Source organism: Abramis brama (genome assembly GCF_963993115.1).
Source record: "Abramis brama genome assembly, chromosome: 17".
Classification (NCBI taxonomy): Eukaryota; Metazoa; Chordata; class Actinopteri; order Cypriniformes; family Leuciscidae; genus Abramis; species Abramis brama.
The window spans coordinates 23,290,202-23,311,819 of NC_139979.1; the positions used below are offsets into that span (position 1 = coordinate 23,290,202).

Below are 21,618 nucleotides of genomic sequence, written 5' to 3' on the forward strand. Positions count from 1 at the left end.
ATGCTCAACACTGTTTACTAACACTCGTTCTGTTTCGTGCCTAAATACTTCTTTAAAGCATTGCATGCTACTCAAGCAGAGCTCTTGTTTTGTGCAGATGTAAACATACTTGTCTTATCAATTCATTAATGGCCAAAGTATAAGAAAATATTTAGATGTGCTTTCTAATAAAGTGCTGAGAATTATCTGTGGAAGTGCTATTGTAATATAATGAGTATGTCGACCTTCTAAAGAATCTTGTGAACAATAGAGTTGACCCTGCAAGGAGCCATTTTTACATGCTAAAAACAGTCTGTGCTAAATCGAGTTCTGTAACGCTGAATAATGACTCATCTTCCTTAGTGAGTCACATTATTGTAAAACAGACCCCAACTCTAGCACTTCTGAGAATTGATGCCAAACATCTGCTGTCTGTGAGAACTGCAGGGGAATCTTTTTGAAATTCACAGTCCAGCAGCTCCATCCTTACTGGGCACATTTAGTCTCAAGATACTTTAAACTCAATAACTTTGTGTTCTATTAGACTTTTCCACACAACGAAAACATGCCAGGTCCAGGCCTGTCTAACTCTAAAAAAGACAAAAAAGTAATTGGGCCCTATTTTAACGATCTGAAATGCAAGTATCAAACGCAAAACGCAAGTAACTTTGTGGGCGGATCTCAGGCGCTGTTGCTATTATATCGGCGGGATAAATTACTCTTGCGCCCAACGCAAATCTAAAATGGGTTGGTCTGAAGTGGCTACATTACTCATAGGTGTGGTTTGGGTGTACGTGAAATAAACCAATCAGAGCATCATCTCACATTCCCTTTAAGAGCAGGCGCGTTTGGTCCATGGCGGATTGCTATTATAACGGCGGATTTGCCAGGCGCACACCAGGAGCGGTTCACACCGAGGAGACCGACGTTCTCGTCAGGGCCGTAAAAGACAGATAAGTGACATTGTTTGGGGATGGGAGAAACCCACCAAAATTAGCTTCGGTTAAACAGGCGTATAATAAATTTGGTGAATGTGTAAGCTAGATTTATGCCTATTTTTTCACATCTTCATGGACACCACAATGGTTTCCCTCATGTGGAATATTTTTCCTTGTAATTATGTATGGTTTGCAAAAATGTGAACTGCTGCGTCTGTGTAGATGAGAGAAGCAAAGTGTATGCGCATTCTGCACACGCTACATTATGGCCAAGCATGCGTCCTTAAAATAGCATGTAATAGCATGAATGAACACGCCTCCTCTTTTCTCTGAACCGCCCCTGGGAGCGCAAGTTCATTCCCTAATTTACCGACGTGCGTTTGTGGAGTAGGCGACTGCATATATGGAAAAAAAAACACGTAACCATAAAAAAATTCTAACAAAAGGTTTCTCAGCTGTTTTTGGTAGTATTAGGTGTCCTTAATAAAATACTAAAAGTTTAAAACTAAAACTCCTTCATTATTTGACCTAGCCAAGTAATATTGGTGTCTAACCCCATGTTTTCTGTGTCTATGAATCCATTGGACTTGTCTAAATTGCACTGACATGATTACATACTTATGGAATACATGATTCTGTGAGATTACTGTAAGGTTTTATCTTTGTTTGGGGTGAACCAGAGATGTAAACGATTTAGCCTATGTCATGTAACTCCTACTCAGTACTCTGATCTAGAAAAGATCAAGGAAAAGTTTAGCATTTACACACCATTCTCTCTGGACCCATCTCTGAGAAACATTGTAACTGGTGTTGTTGCCAAAGAGGAGGTGAATGTGCATGAGTTTGAGACTGTTGGCAATGAGATCATTGAAAAGATGATTGGAAAACCCGTTTTTGGAATATCCTTCAAACGGAAAGCCCGGGCAAAAACCCTTGCAGATGACTCCACCATCAAAGTTGCCCAAGACCGAACCAATGATCCTGCTTTGTTGTTCTAACGGTTCCTGATCATGTCGAAAACTGAACAGTTTTCATTGGAAGATGTAATGAGCTATGAGCCCTGTTCGAAGGCAAGGAAATCTTCCGTAAAGCCAACAAGCCCCAACTAGCGCGGGCAGTCACTGAGTTCTCAAGCAAGAAATCTAACAAAACTGTCCTGGATTCCATCTCACCAATTGAGCATGATGTCCTTGACGTTGGGTCCCTGGTTCACCGCTTGGTATGGAAAAGGGTGACAGTCATATGCAGACTTTACCATACGCCATTATGGTAAAGCAACAGTCATTATGGTAAAGCAACAGTCAAAGACAATACGCATCAGAGACGTGGTGAAAACACTCACCCCATCGTTAACTTCAATGCAGAGACTGAGTTTGTGGGAAGAAAGGATGATTTCCTTTCCAGATCTTGCAACAAACAAGGACTTATCAATCTAATGACGGAGAAGCTGGAGAAGAAGGGCTGATGCAGACATGGACATTGTCAAAGCTGCAGTCAAGGCCTCAGAACATCAGCCCACAACCTTGATAGGGGAGGATACAGACTTACTCATTCTTCTCTACTATGCTGGGACGAACAATAGAGGCCTCTATTTTCGTTCAGACAAGTCCAAAGCTACTAAAGTGTACAACATCAGTGAGATGAAACAAATCCTGGGTAGTGACTTGTGTTCCCAGTTGCTGTTTATTCATGCCTTCACAGGATGTGATACAACTTCACGCATTTTTAGTGTTGGCAAACATACAGCATTCCAGAAACTTGTGAATGGTGAATCAACCATCCAGTCCAGTGCAAATGTGTTTCTGCTCCCACATCAATCAAGGAATGTCATAGAGGACCATGGGACCAAGGCAATGACAGTGTTGTTTGGCGGAAAGAGTACCGATTCACTTGTCTCTTTGCGCTACAACCTTTTTAGCAAGAAAATCGTTACTGCCGCCAAATCATTTGTTACCCCAGAACTTCTGCCTCCAACTGAGTCCTCAACCAAATACCACTGCCAAAGAGTTTACTTCCAGATCATGGTGTGGATTGGAAAGGAAGGTGACATGAACACGGTGGATTGAGGATGGAAACTGGTGGACAACCGGTTACTGCCAGTTGTGACCAGTAAGACTACTGCCCCAGAAAGCCTCCTGCAGATGATCCAACTGTCTGCTGAACACAACGGTGCAGTTGCAGGCCATATGGACTACCATGCATGCCTGTTTGTGGACCATGTCAAGTTGGGAATTGTGAGAATCACTATAATCAACCTCTATGGGAGGACGAGTGTGACGACTAATGGTAAATCTAGTGAAGGTCACAGTACAAATAAGTTAAAAAAATAAACCAGAATAAGAGGAAACAACTGAAGAAAATATAAAAAGATATGTATAAATAAGAAAAGTATTAAAAAATATATATATAAAAATATATATATAAAAAATAAACGGGGTTAGCGGTACTGAGCCTTCACGTGGCAGCCCTGTTTTGACTAATTTTACAGTACCACAAAGTTCTAATGAATTTATTCTTTATTGGAATCAAAAGAATGGTTATGAACCACAGAAACCACCAACACTAGGCAAAACGATATATGAGAGGAGAAATATGCAATTACTTAAGGGAAATTATACTTATTTTTTGCATAAATATGCTTGTAACCAATTGCTTTAATATATAATTGTACTTGTAATCACTTATCTATCATGCAAATATGCTAATTAGAATATTACATGGCCAAAATATGTATCAGGCACCAGTATTCCTGGTCTAAGAGGAATACAAAGGAGTAATTGTCATTTTAAGGACCTGACGGCCGCCATTTTGAAAATGGGGCCTTTCTTGGAGTCAAACTTTGGTAAACTTTTAGTATGTTTTTAAGTACATCTGATACTACTGTAAACCACTGAGAAATCTTTTGTTAGAATTTTTTTTGGGTCAAGCCATATTTGCAGCTGACTAGAGGGAAAAGTCCGCTGTGAGTCGGGTGCAAAATAGGTATGATACATTCGTCGGTGTACAAAGTCAATTGCGCTGGGTGCAAAATAGGGCCCATTAACTTTATCTGCCACATTCTCATTTTGCACTCAAATCTCAAATTCACATCTGCATATTCAAACTAGGGCTGTCACAATATCAATTCACTACACGTTTATCTGGCCAAAAGAATTCACAATAAAATTTCACAATGAAATTTTAGAAAAAAACAATGTTATCAGTCAAAGTTATATTTAACCTTGTTTTTTTGTTTAGTTTTCTGTTGTTTGGCTAAAAAATCACACGAGAAATGCGAGGGTAGGGAGGCGGAAAGATAGTTTGTAGCCATAACTGTACAAAATTGTACAAAGAGAACTTTTTCTCAACGACTGTTGATAGGCACTTCCTGCTTCCTGCAGACTGCGTCTTTTTGACGGAATCCATCAAGCTCCCACACTGGAGAGCTAACATTTTTGGGTGCAGATAGAGTGTCTTGCTTTCACCTGTCATCTCCCCCAACATGATTTTGTGTGATTTTGATTTCTACACACTCCCTGTGTTCCATTCTGAAGGGCTCATCCCTTTGCCCTAATCCTTTCAAAGGGTTTATCTCCGGAGGAAGTAAGGGTGTAGGAGACACACAAAAAAACAGTCCCTTGTCTGTTCAAAGAATCATGGGCGCAAAGTGTTCATCAATTTTATTTTACGAAATCCTTTATTCCAAAGGGCTCTATGGCCAGTTTTGAGCATTTTGGTTTGGAACAACCCTTTAACATGGCAATCATGATTGTTCTCACTTCAAAAGGCCCTTCGGAGGTGTATAGATCCCATTTGGAATGCAGCCACTGTGTATTCTTTTCTTTCTTTTCAGTTCTATGACTGGTGGCTACCAGCATTAAGGTGCAGTACAGCCACCTACTATGTTGAAGTGGGCTGCCTTTCCCAAAAGCATTACAAGTAGATCATAGAACCATTGCCACCAATGGTCTCTACGATCAACTTGGCTCATGATGCTTTTGAGAAAAGCAGCTTAGATACTGGTGCTGGATTATTTATGATGTTAGCCTATAATATGTGTAATATTAACACAATATCAATAGCTAATTTTATGATATGTCACTATACCGGTACAATTGCAATACCCTTAATTCAGACTTGGCAGTTACAATCCATAAACTTTGATCGTTTATTAAAAACACAAGAATCAGTGCCATTTGATGTCATCAACATCAAAACCATTGCAACATATCTTCGCACACCACATTTGAAGTAGTGCGATATTTGCGTTTTTTTTGCAGAATAAGTGTTCTTTTCTTAGCTTGACAGTCCTAGATACTACATGCCTTTGTCGTAAAGGTTTGAAAATACACGAGAGTAAATGAATAATGACCTGATTTCTGTTAATTGCTTATGGTATGTTTAATAGTTAGGAGCTCTATGTGGAAGCCATGTGAGTTTTTGCTGGTTGCTTTTGCAGGCTTTAACGCAGAACACTGAGCTGAGAGAGCGTCTGTGCAAGATTCATGCTGAGTCGCACATCTCTGAGCCCTCTGTCCTTATAAACCTCAATCCTGGCCCCCTGCAGGTGGGTCTGGGAAATGTGCCCCCCCCCCCCCCCCCCCCCCCAATACTCCAATGCTATTATAAAGACCAGATAATTTCTGCAGCTGCCACCAACCATACACTACTTTTCATTAGTCATTGCTCATTATTCACAAGAAATTACATTATTGTTGAAAGAACTAGTGTAAGATTTGTCAGCCGAATATTTGTTGTCACCTCGGGTTAAAACCTGAGGCTTAAGTTGATTTGTGTTAATTGAATCCACAGCTACTCTCTGGAGAGGTTGAGTCAGACTTTCTAATGCCAGTTAATCATGTCTCTGGGTAGTATACGCCCAAACCCACTTGCTTGCACACTAACAACTCTATATACAGCACCCACGCTTCACATGCTATCAGTGATATGTTCCTGTGGAATTGCTTTGTCAATAACCAACTTCCCTAATTGACATTCTAATCAACATAATGCTTTTACGCTAATTATCTTGCAAAGCTCTGCCAACTGTCTTTCCTTTTTTTTCTTACTGCTTCATAGCAAGTCGTGATTCAAAAGAAATTGTTTGCTAATTATGTTTGTTTGTTTTTTACTTGGTCTTGTGCTGATAAGAAATATTCTCCATTATTTAGCATTTTTGTTTTCTTTAATCTTCTGTTGGGACCTTGTATCCTTTTTGCTTCGAATTTCAGCTAATGAGTTGAATTTCATGGAAGCTTCCAAGTAATATCCAAGACAAATCTTACCTCAAAATGAAAAGAAACAAATAAGAAATCATGTATTGTACAAGGCAAATGAAGCCTATTTGAAGACCAATCATTTTATCAATTTTTTTGGCATTTTCATGACAATTAGGCATTTTTAAAGGGTTAGCTTTCCTGTAGCTCAGTGGTAAGAGCATTGCGTTAACAACGCAAGGTTGTGGGTTCGATCCCAGGGGATTGCACATACCTATGTATAAATGTATAGGATAATGCAATGTAAGTCGCTTTGGATAAAAGCGTCTGCCAAATGCATAAATGTAAATGTAAATGTAGTTCACCCAAAAATGAAAATTCTGTCAGTAATTACTCACCCTCATGTTGTTCCAACCCTGTAAGACTTTCGTTCATCTTGTTGTTCAATTGTTCACACAAATTAAGATATTTTTGATGAAATCTGAGAGAGCTGGCCCAGAAAAGGTACAAGTACAAAGTACAAACATTGTTAAATATTCCAAGTTACTACAGTGGCTCAACCTTAAGTTTATCAAGCAACGAGAATACTTTTTGTGCGCAAATACAACAAAAATAATGACTTTATTCAACTATTCATTTTCTTCTGTGTGGGCCAAAAATATCTTAAATTGTATTCCGAAGTTGAACGAAAGTCTTACGGGGTTGGAACAACATGAGGGTGAGTAATTACTGACAGAATTTTCTTTTTTGTGTGAACTACACAGATCTCTGTAACCTACTGTGATATATAAAAATCTTTTTTGTCATTACTGTGATATGTAGAATTCTCATTTACATTACTCTAATGAGAAAATTCCAATTATAAAGTACATTTGTACAGAACAATTCTACAATTCTTATAATGTATTCAAAAACTATGATACTTTTTGCATTCCTGGTTAAGTTTTGACCTGGTGGAATGTGAGCTTATAAAACAAAACTAAAACCATATTTTATCTGATAAGGAACGTATCAATATTTAGTGAATCCGCAAACATTTCTAAGCATTGATTGTTACTGTGTTATTACCATTTTATTACTACATCCCCTTTGGACTGTAGTTCATTTGATATAATTTCTTTGTTATAGGATATATTTTGTCTGTTTATAGTGTCTTTGTGCATGCATATGTTTACCAACAAAAAAGTCCTAAATGTGTGTGAGATATGAGAAAGAGGCTTAATATATTTTACAAAAGTATTTGAGACAAAATGACTCATAGATAACAAACAGTCTGGAATGGATGGACAGGATTATTCATTTCTATATTACAAGAAGTAGGAAGATACTTTTGTATGTGACAGTAATGATAATTTGGGGGATAGTGTGCTTAATTGTTGTGAAAATGCAGAAAAATAATAATAAATTGAATGGTCCCAAATATAGGCATAATATAATATAATTTTTATATTATATATTAACATAGTATAATGAATTATATTAATTTATTTATATGATTTATGAATATAATGTTTAATTTTAGGGTCAAATGTGATCCACATTTTTTCTTTTTGAGATTCACTCATTTGGCTCTATGTGAAGTGAAGCTATGCGTTCTCTTCATACAGAAGCAAGACTCCAGTGATGTTTCGCGCCCCCTTGTTCATCAGGCATCCAATGAGAGCAGAGCTTCCATTACAGAGTCTCTATCAGAGTTCTTTGATGCACAGGAAGTTCTGTTGTCGGCTAGTTCTTCAGAAAATGAGGTAAGGATGAAGTCCCCTCTTTTCACCTGTCCCACAAATTAGCTAATTTGTGACCCTGGACCACAAAAACCAGTCACATGGATAAATTTTTCTGAAATTGAGATTTATACATCACCTGAAAGCTTTCCATTGATGTATGGTTTGTTAGGATAGGACAATATTTGGCCGAGATACAACTATTTTAAAATCTGGAATCTGAGGGTGCAAAAAAATCAAAACATTGAGAAAATCGCCTTTAAAGTTGTCCATTTATGTTCGCGATTGTGCTGCATTCACTCACAAAAATAAATGTTTTATATATTTACGGTAGGAAATTTACAAAATATCTTCATGGAACATGATCTTTACTTAATATCCTAATGATTTTTGGCAGAAAAGAAAAATCGATAATTTTGACCCATACAATGTATTATTGGCTATTGCTACAAATGTACCCGTGCGACATGTGACTGGTTTTGTGATCCTGGGTCACATATGAGTATCATCACACTTGGACACTATGACCGAAATGAGTCATAAGTAGGTTATAATATAGTTTCAGGTTTTTTAAATAGCTTGACAGACTGATACATTTTGCTTAGCTTTACCAAATATTTCATTTACTGCACTTCCTCAAGAAACCAGCTGCCTCTGCTCTCCCCTTCACCTCAGGCAGACATTGAGCCAAACACCCTATTAGAGACAGAGGAAGGGACTAATTATATTAAACATGTAATAAGTGTTACGGGTGACATTCCACAGCTAGAGGAACCAGCCTGCCTGCCATCCCTGCTTTCTCTCTAACTTCATTTCTGTCTCGCTGCCTCACATTGAGGCCGACCTGCTCAAGCATCTCCTGTAGCAGAAGTAATATGAAAATTGAGATAATTGCTTCTCTCTAAAAATACCTCATGAAGAAATTGGCTTCTGTGACAATTAGAACCCCGAAAAACTTCCTTCATCTACTCTACTGGAGTGATGGACTCACAAACGTACTAAAGTCTGCTTTATCTTCATCATTATGATAATGTGGTTTATTAGAGGGTGCAGAGAGTTCCATATGTTAATGTTTTTCAGTTGCTAGATGGTCAATAGACAGGCTTTGATAAATTTATACTGTCAGAGAGCCAAACACCTGTAATGATGATGTGTGGTTTCCTGATAGCCTTCGGAAGATGACTCATATATCAGTGACATCAGTGACAACGTGTCCATGGATAACTTCAGCAACGAGGCAGAGAATGAGAGACTCAATGCAGGTGGGTAATGTTCCCTCTAAGTTGCACACTTATGATGTCGCACCCACACAGAAAGGGAAATGCTGTGCAGAAGGGAGATGCAAAATATGTGGGGAAAGCCATTTGATTGTGTTCTAGTGAATGGGAAATAATCGCAGTGTTCTGGTCAACCGCTGTAGAGTTATTAAAGCTGCCGAGTTAGCACCGGTGAAGGCGGTTTACTGGTTTCATAGAAAGAATGAACTGTCACTGTTGGAATACGTCAGTGGATGATGTCCTAAAGAGCTCGATAGGGGAACACAAAAACATGAGAAAAAAGTCTTCATGTTTTGAAGAATTATATATTATATTATATTATATTATATTATATTATATTATATTATATTATATTATATTATATTATATTATATATTTTGAACACCCTTGATATGGACAAAATCACATGCAGCAGATTAACATTTAGGCCCTGTCCCATTTCTCCCCCTTTAAAACATCCACTTGGTTTTGAGTGCCCTCGAAAGTAAAGTCCCCTCAACGAGGGAAGTGGAGTTGAAGATCTTTCCCTATGAAATGGGACACCACTATATGCAAATTAGCGCGGCAAACCTCACTACGTCACGCGCAGCAAACCTCACTACGTCACGCGCAGCGTCGACGTGTCTACTACTACTACTATTTTCATTCAGAAAAATGCCGGTTCCAGCTGTTGTGTTGCCTGTTGTGTGGGCTGTGTTCGTTTATCTACGTCTGATGAATCAACAGAGAAGACATGTGGAATATAGAAGACGCATTTTTGTCTGTATTTGATCGTTTAGACGCGCACATGAAACCCAAAGTATAGTTTGCTTGTCTAGTTGCAGTCCGTTTCCGAACGCGCGCCGCCATGGGAACAGGGTCAACGTCTCTTGCGCGGATCATTGTGCTTATAATAGCTCCTTTTACAATCAAACACCTCCCGCAATTTAGAATCAGCAGACACTGCATTTTACAACAATCACTGATTGTGCTCAGTGCTGTTTGGGTTTAACGTTAGGGAGAAGTGACAGCGCGCTGTAAAGAAAAAGATGAAGCACTAGACGAACGCGGCTAGTTTTTAATAGTTCTACCTCACATCTTCTTTTTATAATCCTTGACGCGCAAAAACAAGGGTTAGGGCAGAAATCTAGGGTAAGGGGAGGTATTGGGACAGGCCCTTAATTTTGAGTTTTATGCTCCTTGTAGCCAATAAATTACTGTACTAAAAAACACTTTATCATCACAAACCATCTCAGTTTTATATTATATTATATTATATTATATTATATTATATTATATTATATTATATTATATTATATTATATTATATTATATTATATTATATTATATTATATTATATTATATTATATTATATTATTGTCAGGGTTCTGCCCTGGCAGCCTTGTCTGTGTTGTTGTGGTTTCTATGTTTGTCTTGTGTTTGAGCACATGGCTCTCTCTTGGTCTGTTTGCCATGTGCTCTCATGTCCCGCCTCCTTGTTTCCTTTTACCACGCCCCCTTGTTTAGTCCACGTCTTGTCCTCGTTTCACTAATTGTGCTCACCTGATCCTCATGTGCTCTGGTCCCTTTATATTGTGCCTCTTTCCCTCATGTCTTTACTGGTTTGTTTTGTGTGTGTACTTTGTGGTGGTTTCCAGTTTGTGTTCTGGAAATTATCTTAGAGCTTAATCTAGTTTTTTTTTTTTTTTTTTTAAATCTTTCCCAGTATCGGAGTATCCTTGTTGCTATTTAGTTTTTCGCCGCCTTTGTTTTGCTTAGCTTTTGCTCTTTTTCTTTATAATCTAGTTTGAGTTCTCTTTTGTTTTAGAATTTTAATTTTAGTTATTTTCTTCAGTTCTTCTTTCCCTGTCTAGTGGAAGACTTGCTGTTCTTTTGCAATTCCAGTTTTGGTCTTAAATCTTTTTTGTTTTACTTTTTTCATTAGTTTGCTTTTGTTATATTTATTTCTCTACTTTAGTTTCTCTAGTCATTATCTTATCAGGTTTATTTTGGTTCTCTTAACTTTTACTATACTGTATCTTGTCTTGAGTCGTCTTGTTTGTTCTTCTGTGTGTTTCTGCCCTGTATCCTGAGTCCCTTGGCCACTGACTCTTAACTGCCTGGCAGCCTGACTGGTGCAGCTATCTAGCTCCTGTTTCAAGCCTCTGGTTCTGTGAGCCTCTACCTGTCGGCATGACTGGTGCAACATCTGAGATCTACATCGAGATACGAGTTCCATGTGTTCCTGTCTGGTCTTTGCTTTGGAGCTGCTTCTCTTGCACTCATGTCATCACCATCTTACTGACATCTCAGTGGTCACCCACTCTGCCTGTCGTCGTGTCGTCTGCCCTACTGTTTGAACTGTGGTTCACGCTTCGCTCTCCCTGTTGTCTCAAGTCTTCAGTCTGGTTAATAAAAACCCTTATTGGTTATCTGCTCATTTGCATCTGGGTCCTATCTCTTTCAGAATTGTGACAGAACGAACCAGCAAACACAGGACCCAGCAATGAGCATCTGTGTAGTTCCCCCCCCCCCGCAACTGCCCAAGAGAGACTGGCACTCCAGCAGGGTTTGTTATCGCTTCACCAGCAGGGCCGAGATGTGGTCTTTTGCCCAGTTCTTCTGGACTATGGCTAAAGGCCTTGAGTACAATGATGCGGCCCTCAAGGTTGCTTTTAACCTCTGCCTGGATGACCCCTTGCCACAGTGGGAGATGAAGCAACTGAGAGTTCTGTATTTTTGGAACTTAAACTATCGGCATCACCACGAGGACTGGCAGATACTGACACAACCAGAGTCAGCTTGCAGTGACCATACCGCCATCCCTCTCTCGTCGAGTCAAATTCAAGAGCCTTCTCACCTCAGCAGCCCCTGGGGACATCCCAGTGTCCAGTTACATGTATACCCCTTCAGCTACAGAACACTGTTCCGAGTCAGTGCCTAAGACTGTCAAGGTCTCTCCCGAACACATTCCCCTGACATGCACCCTTCCTGCCAGTATGGTCATGGCCCCCCGAGTTCATTCCTAATTCCTTCCCAAATCAAAGATTCATCCCTAAGACCGTTCCTGACACCAAGGCCATTTTCAAGCCCCGACCATTTGAGCAAGCTCATCTTCCCAGGAAGACCACTAAGTCTGTCTCTACCCATCTCGCCCACTGTATTACCTGGTCATTATGTGTTTAAGCCGGCATCTCCCTGGTTAGCCTCAAACTATTCCCCTGGATTTTCCTCCCTCCCAGTCCCGCCTCCTGTGCTTCCTGGATGCCCCGGAACTCCCAAGTTTTGTTCCTTGTCCGCCCTTCCAGTTGGTACCCCCTTTGCCCAGTGTGGATGCCTGGAGGCGTCCATTAGAGGGGGGTACAGTCAGGGTTCTGCCCTGGCAGCCTTGTCTGTGTTGTTGTGGTTTCTATGTTTGTCTTGTGTTTGAGCACATGGCTCACTCTTGGTCTGTTTGCCATGTGCTCTCATGTCCCGCCTCCTTGTTTCCTGTTACCACGCCCCCTTGTTTAGTCCACGTCTTGTCCTTGTTTCACTAATTGTGCTCACCTGATCCTCATGTGCTCTGGTCCCTTTATATTGTGCCTCTTTCCCTCATGTCTTTGCTGGTTCGTTTTGTGTGTGTACTTTGTGTTTTCCAGTTTGTATTCTAGAAATGATCTTAACCTTTAATCTAGTTTTTTTAATCTTTCCCAGTATCAGAGTATCCTTGTTGCTATTTTGTTTTTCTCTGCCTCTGTTTTGCTTAGCTTTTGCTCTGTTCTTTATAATCTAGTTTGAGTTCTCTTGTTTTAGAATTTTAATTTTTTTTTTTTTTTTTTTTTTTTTTTTTTTTTAAGAGTTTTAGAACTTATTTTATCTAGTGGAAGACTTGCTTTTCTTTTGCAATTCCAGTTTTGGTCTTGGATCTTTTTTTCTTTTTTTTTCCATTAGTTTGCTTTTGTTATTTATTTCTCTACTTTAGTTTCTCTAGTCATTATCTTATCAGGTTTATTTTGGTTCTCTTAACTTTTACTATACTGTATCTTGTCTTGAGTCGTCTTGTTTGTTCTTCTGTGTGTTTCTGCCCTGTATCCTGAGTCCCTTGGCCACTGACTCTTAACTGCCTGGCAGCCTGACTGGTGCAGCTATCTAGCTCCTGTTTCAAGCCTCTGGTTCTGTGAGCCTCTACCTGTCGGCATGACTGGTGCAACATCTGAGATCTACATCGAGATACGAGTTCCATGTGTTCCTGTCTGGTCTTTGCTTTGGAGCTGCTTCTCTTGCACTTATGTCATCACCATCTTACTGACGTCTCAGTGGTCACCCACTCTGCCTGTCGTCGTGTCGTCTGCCCTACTGTTTGAACTGTGGTTCACGCTTCACTCTCCCTGTTGTCTCAAGTCTTCAGTCTGGTTAATAAAAACCCTTATTGGTTATTTGCTCACTTGCGTCTGGGTCCTATCTCTTGCAGAATTGTGACATGTTATATTGAACTGTTCTATAGTTTTGACTTTTTTTTTATTTTTATTTTTTACTTTTTTTATTATTAGTTATTACATTTCTTAGTAAAGAATGGCACAGCTGTACTGTATAAAAAAAATCTCATGTAAACAAGATGTGCTTCATATTTAGTAACTTCTGAATTAGCTTGCTTATTTTCAGAAGTATTATTTAGAATCACAAGCTACATCAAGGGTAATAAATAAATAGATGTTGCAACTGCAGGACTGGTGTGGTACTGTATAAGAGTCGTTTTTGCTTAGGTAGCTGAAATATCCGCTCAGTAGAAAAAGGTTTTGCTTAATAAAAAAACATTAGAGGGAACCTTGGTGGGAATACCACATTTTTCCTCAAGTCATTGATATTCTGCTATCATTCCATTGTTATACATGAAATGCATACTGAATTTCATAAATTTGACAGCTGTTTTATAGCTGTATGAAGGATTTTGTATGTTCAGAAAAAGCACTGACAAGCAATTTTAACATGCCAGTACAGAAACTTCCAGAGACACAATTGCTGGAGATCAATTTTAGATGCATTTCCTGAACCGCAAACGTTTTTTGTTTTTTTTTTAGGTTGTGTAGAGAACGGTGGTTCTCAAGAACAGCGGCGGTCTTGTCTTCCCTCCCCCAGCCCCAATACCAGCAACATCAGCCTGTGGAACATACTGAAGAACAACATTGGGAAGGACCTGTCTAAAGTAGCCATGCCTGTTCAACTCAACGAGCCGCTCAACACACTGCAGAGACTGTGTGAGGAACTGGAGTACAGCGAACTGCTGGACAAGGCCGCACACACACAGGACCCTTTTGAGCGCATGGTAGGTAGAGGTCACATGAATAATTGCACAAACCTGTTTGCATATGAAAAGTATTTGGATTTAAAAAAACATGCATACACTTAAACATGTTTTAATATTTTAGCTTATCACAATCATTGTGCACATTAAAATAAAAAGAAATGTTGCCATCCAAATGCTTTCTGGTGCAAATATGAATTTTCGGGAGATATTCTGACTGGCATTTGTGAATGCAAAGTGTTCTGGTTTATGCTGACATCTGCATATCCTTACAAAGTTAATGTAACAAAACATCAGTGAAGAAGAGATGAGAGCTCAAAGTGTGCGTAATAGGCCGCTGTACGTGAGCTGTATCGTTCAGTTTCGTTCTGACAAACGGGGCACTACTTTTTCTTTTGCTCAATATGTTCAACGTTAATAAAAGGTATCCAAGCAAAAAGTTCTCCACGCATTATCCTGCAGTTAATGAGAAAAGTGTAATTTATTGGCGCACTATATTGATTGCGTATTGAGACATATAAAACTGTTGAGCTAGATTTTCAACCAATCAGCATCGAAAATGTAAGTAGGTCAGAGCCGATTCAGCCGAAATCAAGCCAATATCACTACGCACATGTAAACATGGAGGAGGACGTAAGCAGCGCATCTTCATCTGATAGCGGCGATCAAGCTCGATTAACACCCGTAAAGTGTATTCTTCATGTCGGAAAAGATGGTGGGAAAGGTCTGCAGCCCTTTACTGAAGTCCGATGGGAAAAAATCAAGCAATGTGCGTAGGAATGGCTCAAAACGTCGGACACTACGGAGCTAACGTTAGCTATTGCTAATAAACATGTTGCCCTCCAGGGGCCTGTTTCAGAAAGGAGGTTAAGTGAAAACTCTGAGTATGTTAACCCTGAAATGAGGGAAACTCTGAGTTTTCTGTTTCAGAATGGGAGGTATGTTAAACCTGAGAAAGCAGAGTAAGTCAAGCCTGTTTCAGAAAGAGAGGTAACTTATACTCAGAGTCAGTTACCATGGTAACTTACTCTGTGAACCTAACCTGGTCGGGAGCAGGTTTTCTTCAGTAAACCCAGAGTTTCTTTCGGTCTCCTCCCCTTTTTTAAAGAGGAAGTGGTGTTTAAACACCTCATTCATTCTTTCAGTACATTTTTATTAATAGAAATAATCCTTTATTAATAAATACATTTTTTTTTTTTTTTTTTTTTTTTTTTTTTAATAACATGAAGTCTATATAACTCCTTAACTAGCAACTGAAAACACAGTAGTAGATTAGAGTTACATAATGTAGTTCTAAACAAATTCTACAGAATTAAACTGTGGCATTTACTGGAAATCACTGAACTGTTCATCTGTGCAACAGAAGCTGATGGACCGTCCTCCTGCTGTTCTTCCACACTCTGGGGGCGGGGCGGGGTCGGGGTAGGGATTGGGCTGGGGGGAGAGATAAGAATACCCATTTATACTTCGATTTAAACTTAGATTCTATAGGCTACTCCACATAAAAATGTGAAAAAATCTGAATGTGTAGATTGTTTGATGTGTAGACACTAAATGTTAACATTACCTCTGTAGGCCTCTCTGTGGCAGCAGAAACTCTTTATCCCCATGTGATGAGCATTTGGTTGAGTACACTTTATAACACTATTTGTCATAATTTCTGGTGTAGGCTATTTAGTAGGCGACTTACAACTGCCTGGGGTTCTGTTGGGACAGGAGGCTCCAAAAGACAGATATTACCATCAGAATCTATTGGGACCAACAAAAATCCTAACCCAAAGTAAAATAAATGGAAATATTAAAAATAGGCTAAAAAATAACATGTATGTAAACCTCTTACATTTTATGAAGGCCCTTGGATCTTTGGGACTGGCTCTGAAGTCCCTCCAGGAATTCCCTCAGCCAAAAATGCTGCTGCACTGCTAGACTCTGGATGCTTTAGTTATTTAATATGTCACATGTTTGTAAAGTCAGGTAGCCTACACCCATGATATGCTCAAGCCTTACTTGACTGAATTATGTTTTTAAATTTAAATTTCAGCTGCTGCCATGTTCTTTTAATGCCTGCAGGATTGCACCTACATGAACATTAAAATTAGGTTGAATAACATACTGTTCTTCCAGTTTCACCTCTGATATTATAACAGTTGGGCAAGTTACTTGTATTACTAACTACAAATGACATCTTCAACAGTGTAATTAGATTAATGTAATAATGACTATCTTTAGAAATTATTGGTCTAATTATTACTAATTACTAAATCCCATGTCAACCTTAAACACTTGAACAATACCAGGAGAGACAAGAAACAGCACTTTTAATGCTTTCAAATAAACAATATACAATTGCATGAATTATTATTGAATTGACAACTCATTTCAGCTGTTCTGAAACCAAAAACTCAGAGTTTCCCATCTCAGGGTAAGTCAACTCAGAGTTCAAGTTTTAACTCAGAGTTGGTTGAACCTCCTTATTGAAACAGGCCCCTGGACAAACCGGTCTCTGATGTCCCAACAACTACGGGTTTCACCCGGCCTGCTATCGGCGTTTTATAGACAAAAAACGCTTGACTTGTGTGTGTGTGTTTGTGTGTGTGAGAGAGAGAGAGAGAGAGATAGAGATGGGTAGGTTTAGGGGTCGGGTTAGTGTGTGTGTGTGTGAGAGAGATAGAGAGAGATGGGTAGGTTTAGGGGTCGAGTTAGTGTGTGTGTGTGTGTGTGTTAGAGAGAGATGGGTAGGTAAATAAATAAATCAAAATTAAATCTTGTTTACAATAATCATTCCTGTGAATATGTACATGTAGTGCAGTTACTGCTTGTGTATGCAAATTAACAATAAACCATTAAATGTGTTATTTTTAAAAGTATTTTTTTTTTATTTATACTTTTGAGTTTAACTTGGAGTGAGATTTGGGGAGATTGGGGGGGGGGTTGCAAAAAAAAAACTTGCATCACAATAAGTGTATTGTGATTGTCAAAACATTTTAGTAACTAAACTGAATTTTATTAGGTTTAGTGACGTTACAATGTTTATATGGTACAATTTCTGGTAAGCTGTTTTAAAAAAAAAAAAAAATTTCTTGAAACAAATTTCACGATTTCAATTCAATTCTTGTGATTTGATTTAATATTGACTCATTTGGATAAATATTAGGTACACAAGATAGGCATTAATTTTTCTCAAGAAAAAAAAATACATAGGCTACATACAGACAGCCCTATCAGCTGGTAGTATTATTTAAGGTTAAAAATGACTCAAATTAAACATAATGCGTTTTTTTTATTATAATGACAACTTTATTTAATGATATAAGTACAAATATAATAAATATGTAATATAGTACACATATTTAGCAAAATACTCTCTATAGCTCTTTTTCTAGCCAACTAACGTGCCTATATTATGGTCATTAAATGGCTTTCCTGAGGTAAATGTTATGTGACATAATTGTTCTCCAGCTGTTTTATTGACCCCTTTGTTTGATTTATTGATCGATATTGTGTATGAAGAATATACATTTCTTCAGTAAGCTGTACTGTTTCTTTCAACATTGTTCATTCGTGTTTATTTACTATTAGCTAGTAGAGATGATCGGGTCACGTGCCGCTAGGGATCTGTCGCGTCACAATTACAAACGCCAAAACGGTATTTATTGTTTGAATTTCGTAATAAAATTCACAGAATCTGAGAGCTGAGATTTTTTTCATATCATAAGTAACCTGCTCTGTCTAGTCTGATGGTCTCCATGTCCTCTTTGCTTCGCGATTTTTCTGTGCGTGAGAAAATGGATGTGTGGCGTGAGAGCGTGTGAAAAGTGTCAATTGCGTGAGTCTCACGGTGAATGCGTGAGAGTTGGCAGCTCTGTTATTATATTTTGGCTGAATTCTATTTGTTATTCAGATTTTACCTCAAATATTACCTTTGAATTGGAACAACATAATGAGAAGTAATTGGGATGTTAATGCTACAGTAGAAGTTTTCTTGATAATCTTATCATGTTTACTGTCCCTAGATAGCAACTTCAGGTGTTTCACACATTTCAAACTGGTTTATTTTGTACTTCAAGTGGTAATTCGGCATTTTTGGGTTTATATGATAAACAGGTTTGAAAGTGCAAAATTCCCTATGTTTTCCCTTTTTTTCAAAATGGGCACCTTTAGCATCATTATTCTCAAAAACTGCAAGGTTGTGTGTGGAGAACTTTTTCCTAAGGAATCTCTATATATTTCTGATGTTAAATATAAAAAAAGTAGGTAGTGCCCCACTTGGTGGAACGAAACCCTATTTCTAGGCCTCTTTTAGGCTACCGACAGCGGCCTATAAGAAAGCATAATACAAGCATAAAAAACGACTGTCAAACAGGGCCAAAACAGAAACTCAAAAGCTCTAAGTCACAGGTGTAAATGAAGAGCCTTAAAAATAATATTGTAATGTTCAATTTAATAACAATCCATATTGTTACAATAATATAATATTGAAAAAAAACATGAAATAATATATATATTAAAATAAAATATGTATTGCAATTACAAATAGAGAGAGTGAGTGTTTATAAATATTACATTGTATTGTAAATTGTATCGTTTACTATTAATATTGTAATATACACACACTTCCATAGTATGATTTATGATGTCAAAATGCATAATTTATGTGATTGTTTAGGAATAGAGTGATGATCCAGGCTCATCATCACAGGATCCACTATTACTCAACATGAGCGAATGATTATTGTTCAGAAATCATTCTCCCTGCTTGGAAATGTGCTTTTGTTAGCTGCACTCTACTGTATCCAATGACACTTCGAGTATCCATCATTGCTCTGTCTTAGTCTCTGGAGGAAGACAGCAATCCTTTCTCTCGGCTTTCGGATTTCCAACAAACTAATTTCTTGGTAGCTTAGTGTCTTATAGCTTTTCAGTATGCTTACTTATGTAGTTTAATCACAAGAGACAATGGATTTTAAGTCAATATGAAATCAAAATTGACCTGTTTACTTTCCTAATGCACATTTTTTATGTAATTGTGCATGAATCATCATTGCACATTATTTAATTGGAAAAAAATTGCCTTAATTCGGAAGAAAATTAAGTACTTTGCCTCTGAAATGACTTTCCTTTTTGGCTGATGTCTCATAGGCCACATTTTCCCTCAGGTGGCTAAAAAAAAAATCTGGTACTGAATGGAAATGAAGGTGTACTAGATTTCCTTATCACAGTAATTTAATTCCAGTTAATATTAATATAACAAAGGTTACAGCAATACAATAAAGACAGGATTGATAAAGCAGCTTTACCATTGGGATACTTCAAAATGCTCTATAGAGGGTGAACTTGACTTTCAGCTATCACATCCCTGTCAAAAAGCCTCCCGGGTGCTGGCGGTGTTTCAGAAGAGGACTCGCCCTCCACAATGAAATGCAAAGTCACATTCAGGTCTAAAAATACACACTTTTCCTGATCCAGTCAATTCCTAATGGATAAAAACAAGTCTGGGTCTTCCTAAAAAAATTTTGTTGAATATTTTGTTTCACGCCAGATTATGTAAATAAAATTAGTCGTGAATACCATTTTGCGTTCTGGACAGGTCTGAAATAATCTATTTTCAATGAAGTCATAATAAAGAGTGTGATGAAATGGGCAACATATATCAGCGCATAACTAACCAAGTGTGCACTGATCTGTTTGTAGGTGTACATCGCTACATTTGCCGTGTCTGGCTATGCTTCCAGTTACTACAGAGCAGGAGGAAAACCCTTTAATCCAGTGTTGGGCGAAACCTACGAGTGTGATCGTCCAGACAAAGGCTTTCGCTTTGTTGGCGAGCAGGTAGGATGCTCCCTGTAAGATGTGTTTTTGTGAACAGGTATGTGAATGTAGCCATGTTTCCATCCACCTATTTTTATGCAATTTTTGCTTATCGCAAAAAAAAAAAAAATGCTGAATGGAAATGCCAAAATTCCCATAAATTATAAAAATGCATATAAATTATTTTAAAAAAATTATTCGATAAGAACACATGCGCATAAACTACAATGGAAGCACAACAAAAAAACTCACGCGACATTGACTTAAAAGAGGATGTGATTGCAAACTGGACTAACCAGGGGACCAACTTCATTGCATAGAATCTTTGGTCATTCTGAAATGCCTGAGCCAAAGTCTGTCATCAACATGTTTGGGTTTAACAACCTCTCAAAACTGTCTTACACGATTGCGTTCCCAAACACCAGGCATCTGCCTCCAAACGCAAGATAACATGACTCTGTTTATTGCATTTTGTTTGCACGCTCTGATACGCAAGTAATTTATGAAAAAAGAGCCGCAGTGGCTTCCCCCGATTGCAGCAGCTTCCATTTATATTACAGATATGCCAATTTCCTAGGAACACATGAGATGGAAATGGTGAACAATTCGCAAATGTTTTATGCAAAATTAAAATTTTGCACAGAAGTTTAATTCGCAACTTTGAATAGAAACATAGCATGTGTGTGTGTGTGTGTGGATCTCACAGCTGCTCTGTTTTCTTCCTCCAGGTTAGCCATCATCCCCCCATATCAGCATGTCATGCTGACTCTAAAAACTTCATCTTTTGGCAAGGTAACACCACAGTGATAATGTAGGCTTATTGTGTCAGTACAAATGAGCTGATGTCTGCAGATGTGAAGCTGATTGTGTTATATATGACTGATTTCAGACGTGAGGTGGAGGAATAAGTTCTGGGGAAAGTCCATGGAGATTGTACCTGTAGGAAGTACTCATGTGGTTCTTCCTGGGTAAGTTCTTCTGTGTATTTATTATTCACATGCTATCCCGTCTCCTGGCTTCCTGGATAGATGAAGTCCAATTTTAAAAATGTGATTTCTAGACCTGGAAAAGTAATGTAAATTAATAAAATAGTAAAACTCCATGTGTGAATTAATATATACGGAATGACAATTAATATAAATTTTTCTAATTATGCCAAGCTCTACAATATTTTGTCAGGTAGAGATGTTTTAAAAATATATTTTTTTAAATGCTTATCCTTAATCCTTATCCACTAAATCACAAACAATTGGAAAAGTCATGGAACCTTTGAATATTATTATGGAAACATGGGACCTTGGTTTCAAAAGTTTGAAAACCACAGGCCTATTGCACACTTGTGAGAAGCAGACATGTAGTATTAATTTACATTTTACATTTACATTCATTCATTTAGCAGACGCTTTTATCCAAAGCGACTTACAAATGAGAACAATAG

The 21,618-nt window shown here is 38.2% G+C and overlaps 1 protein-coding gene across 2 annotated transcripts in view; it reads left to right on the top strand.

Annotated features, from left to right (window-relative positions):
• Positions 1-21,618, top strand: part of osbpl3b (oxysterol binding protein-like 3b) — an 82,166-nt gene that overhangs the window by 47,005 nt on the left and 13,543 nt on the right. For both annotated transcript variants that reach the window (XM_084087995.1, XM_084087996.1), the window contains exons 12-17: positions 7,720-7,857; positions 9,002-9,095; positions 14,149-14,393; positions 20,064-20,201; positions 20,909-20,972; positions 21,070-21,148. In XM_084087995.1, the coding sequence (XP_083944121.1) occupies positions 7,720-7,857; positions 9,002-9,095; positions 14,149-14,393; positions 20,064-20,201; positions 20,909-20,972; positions 21,070-21,148 (758 nt within the window). The remainder of the gene's footprint in view (positions 1-7,719; positions 7,858-9,001; positions 9,096-14,148; positions 14,394-20,063; positions 20,202-20,908; positions 20,973-21,069; positions 21,149-21,618) is intronic.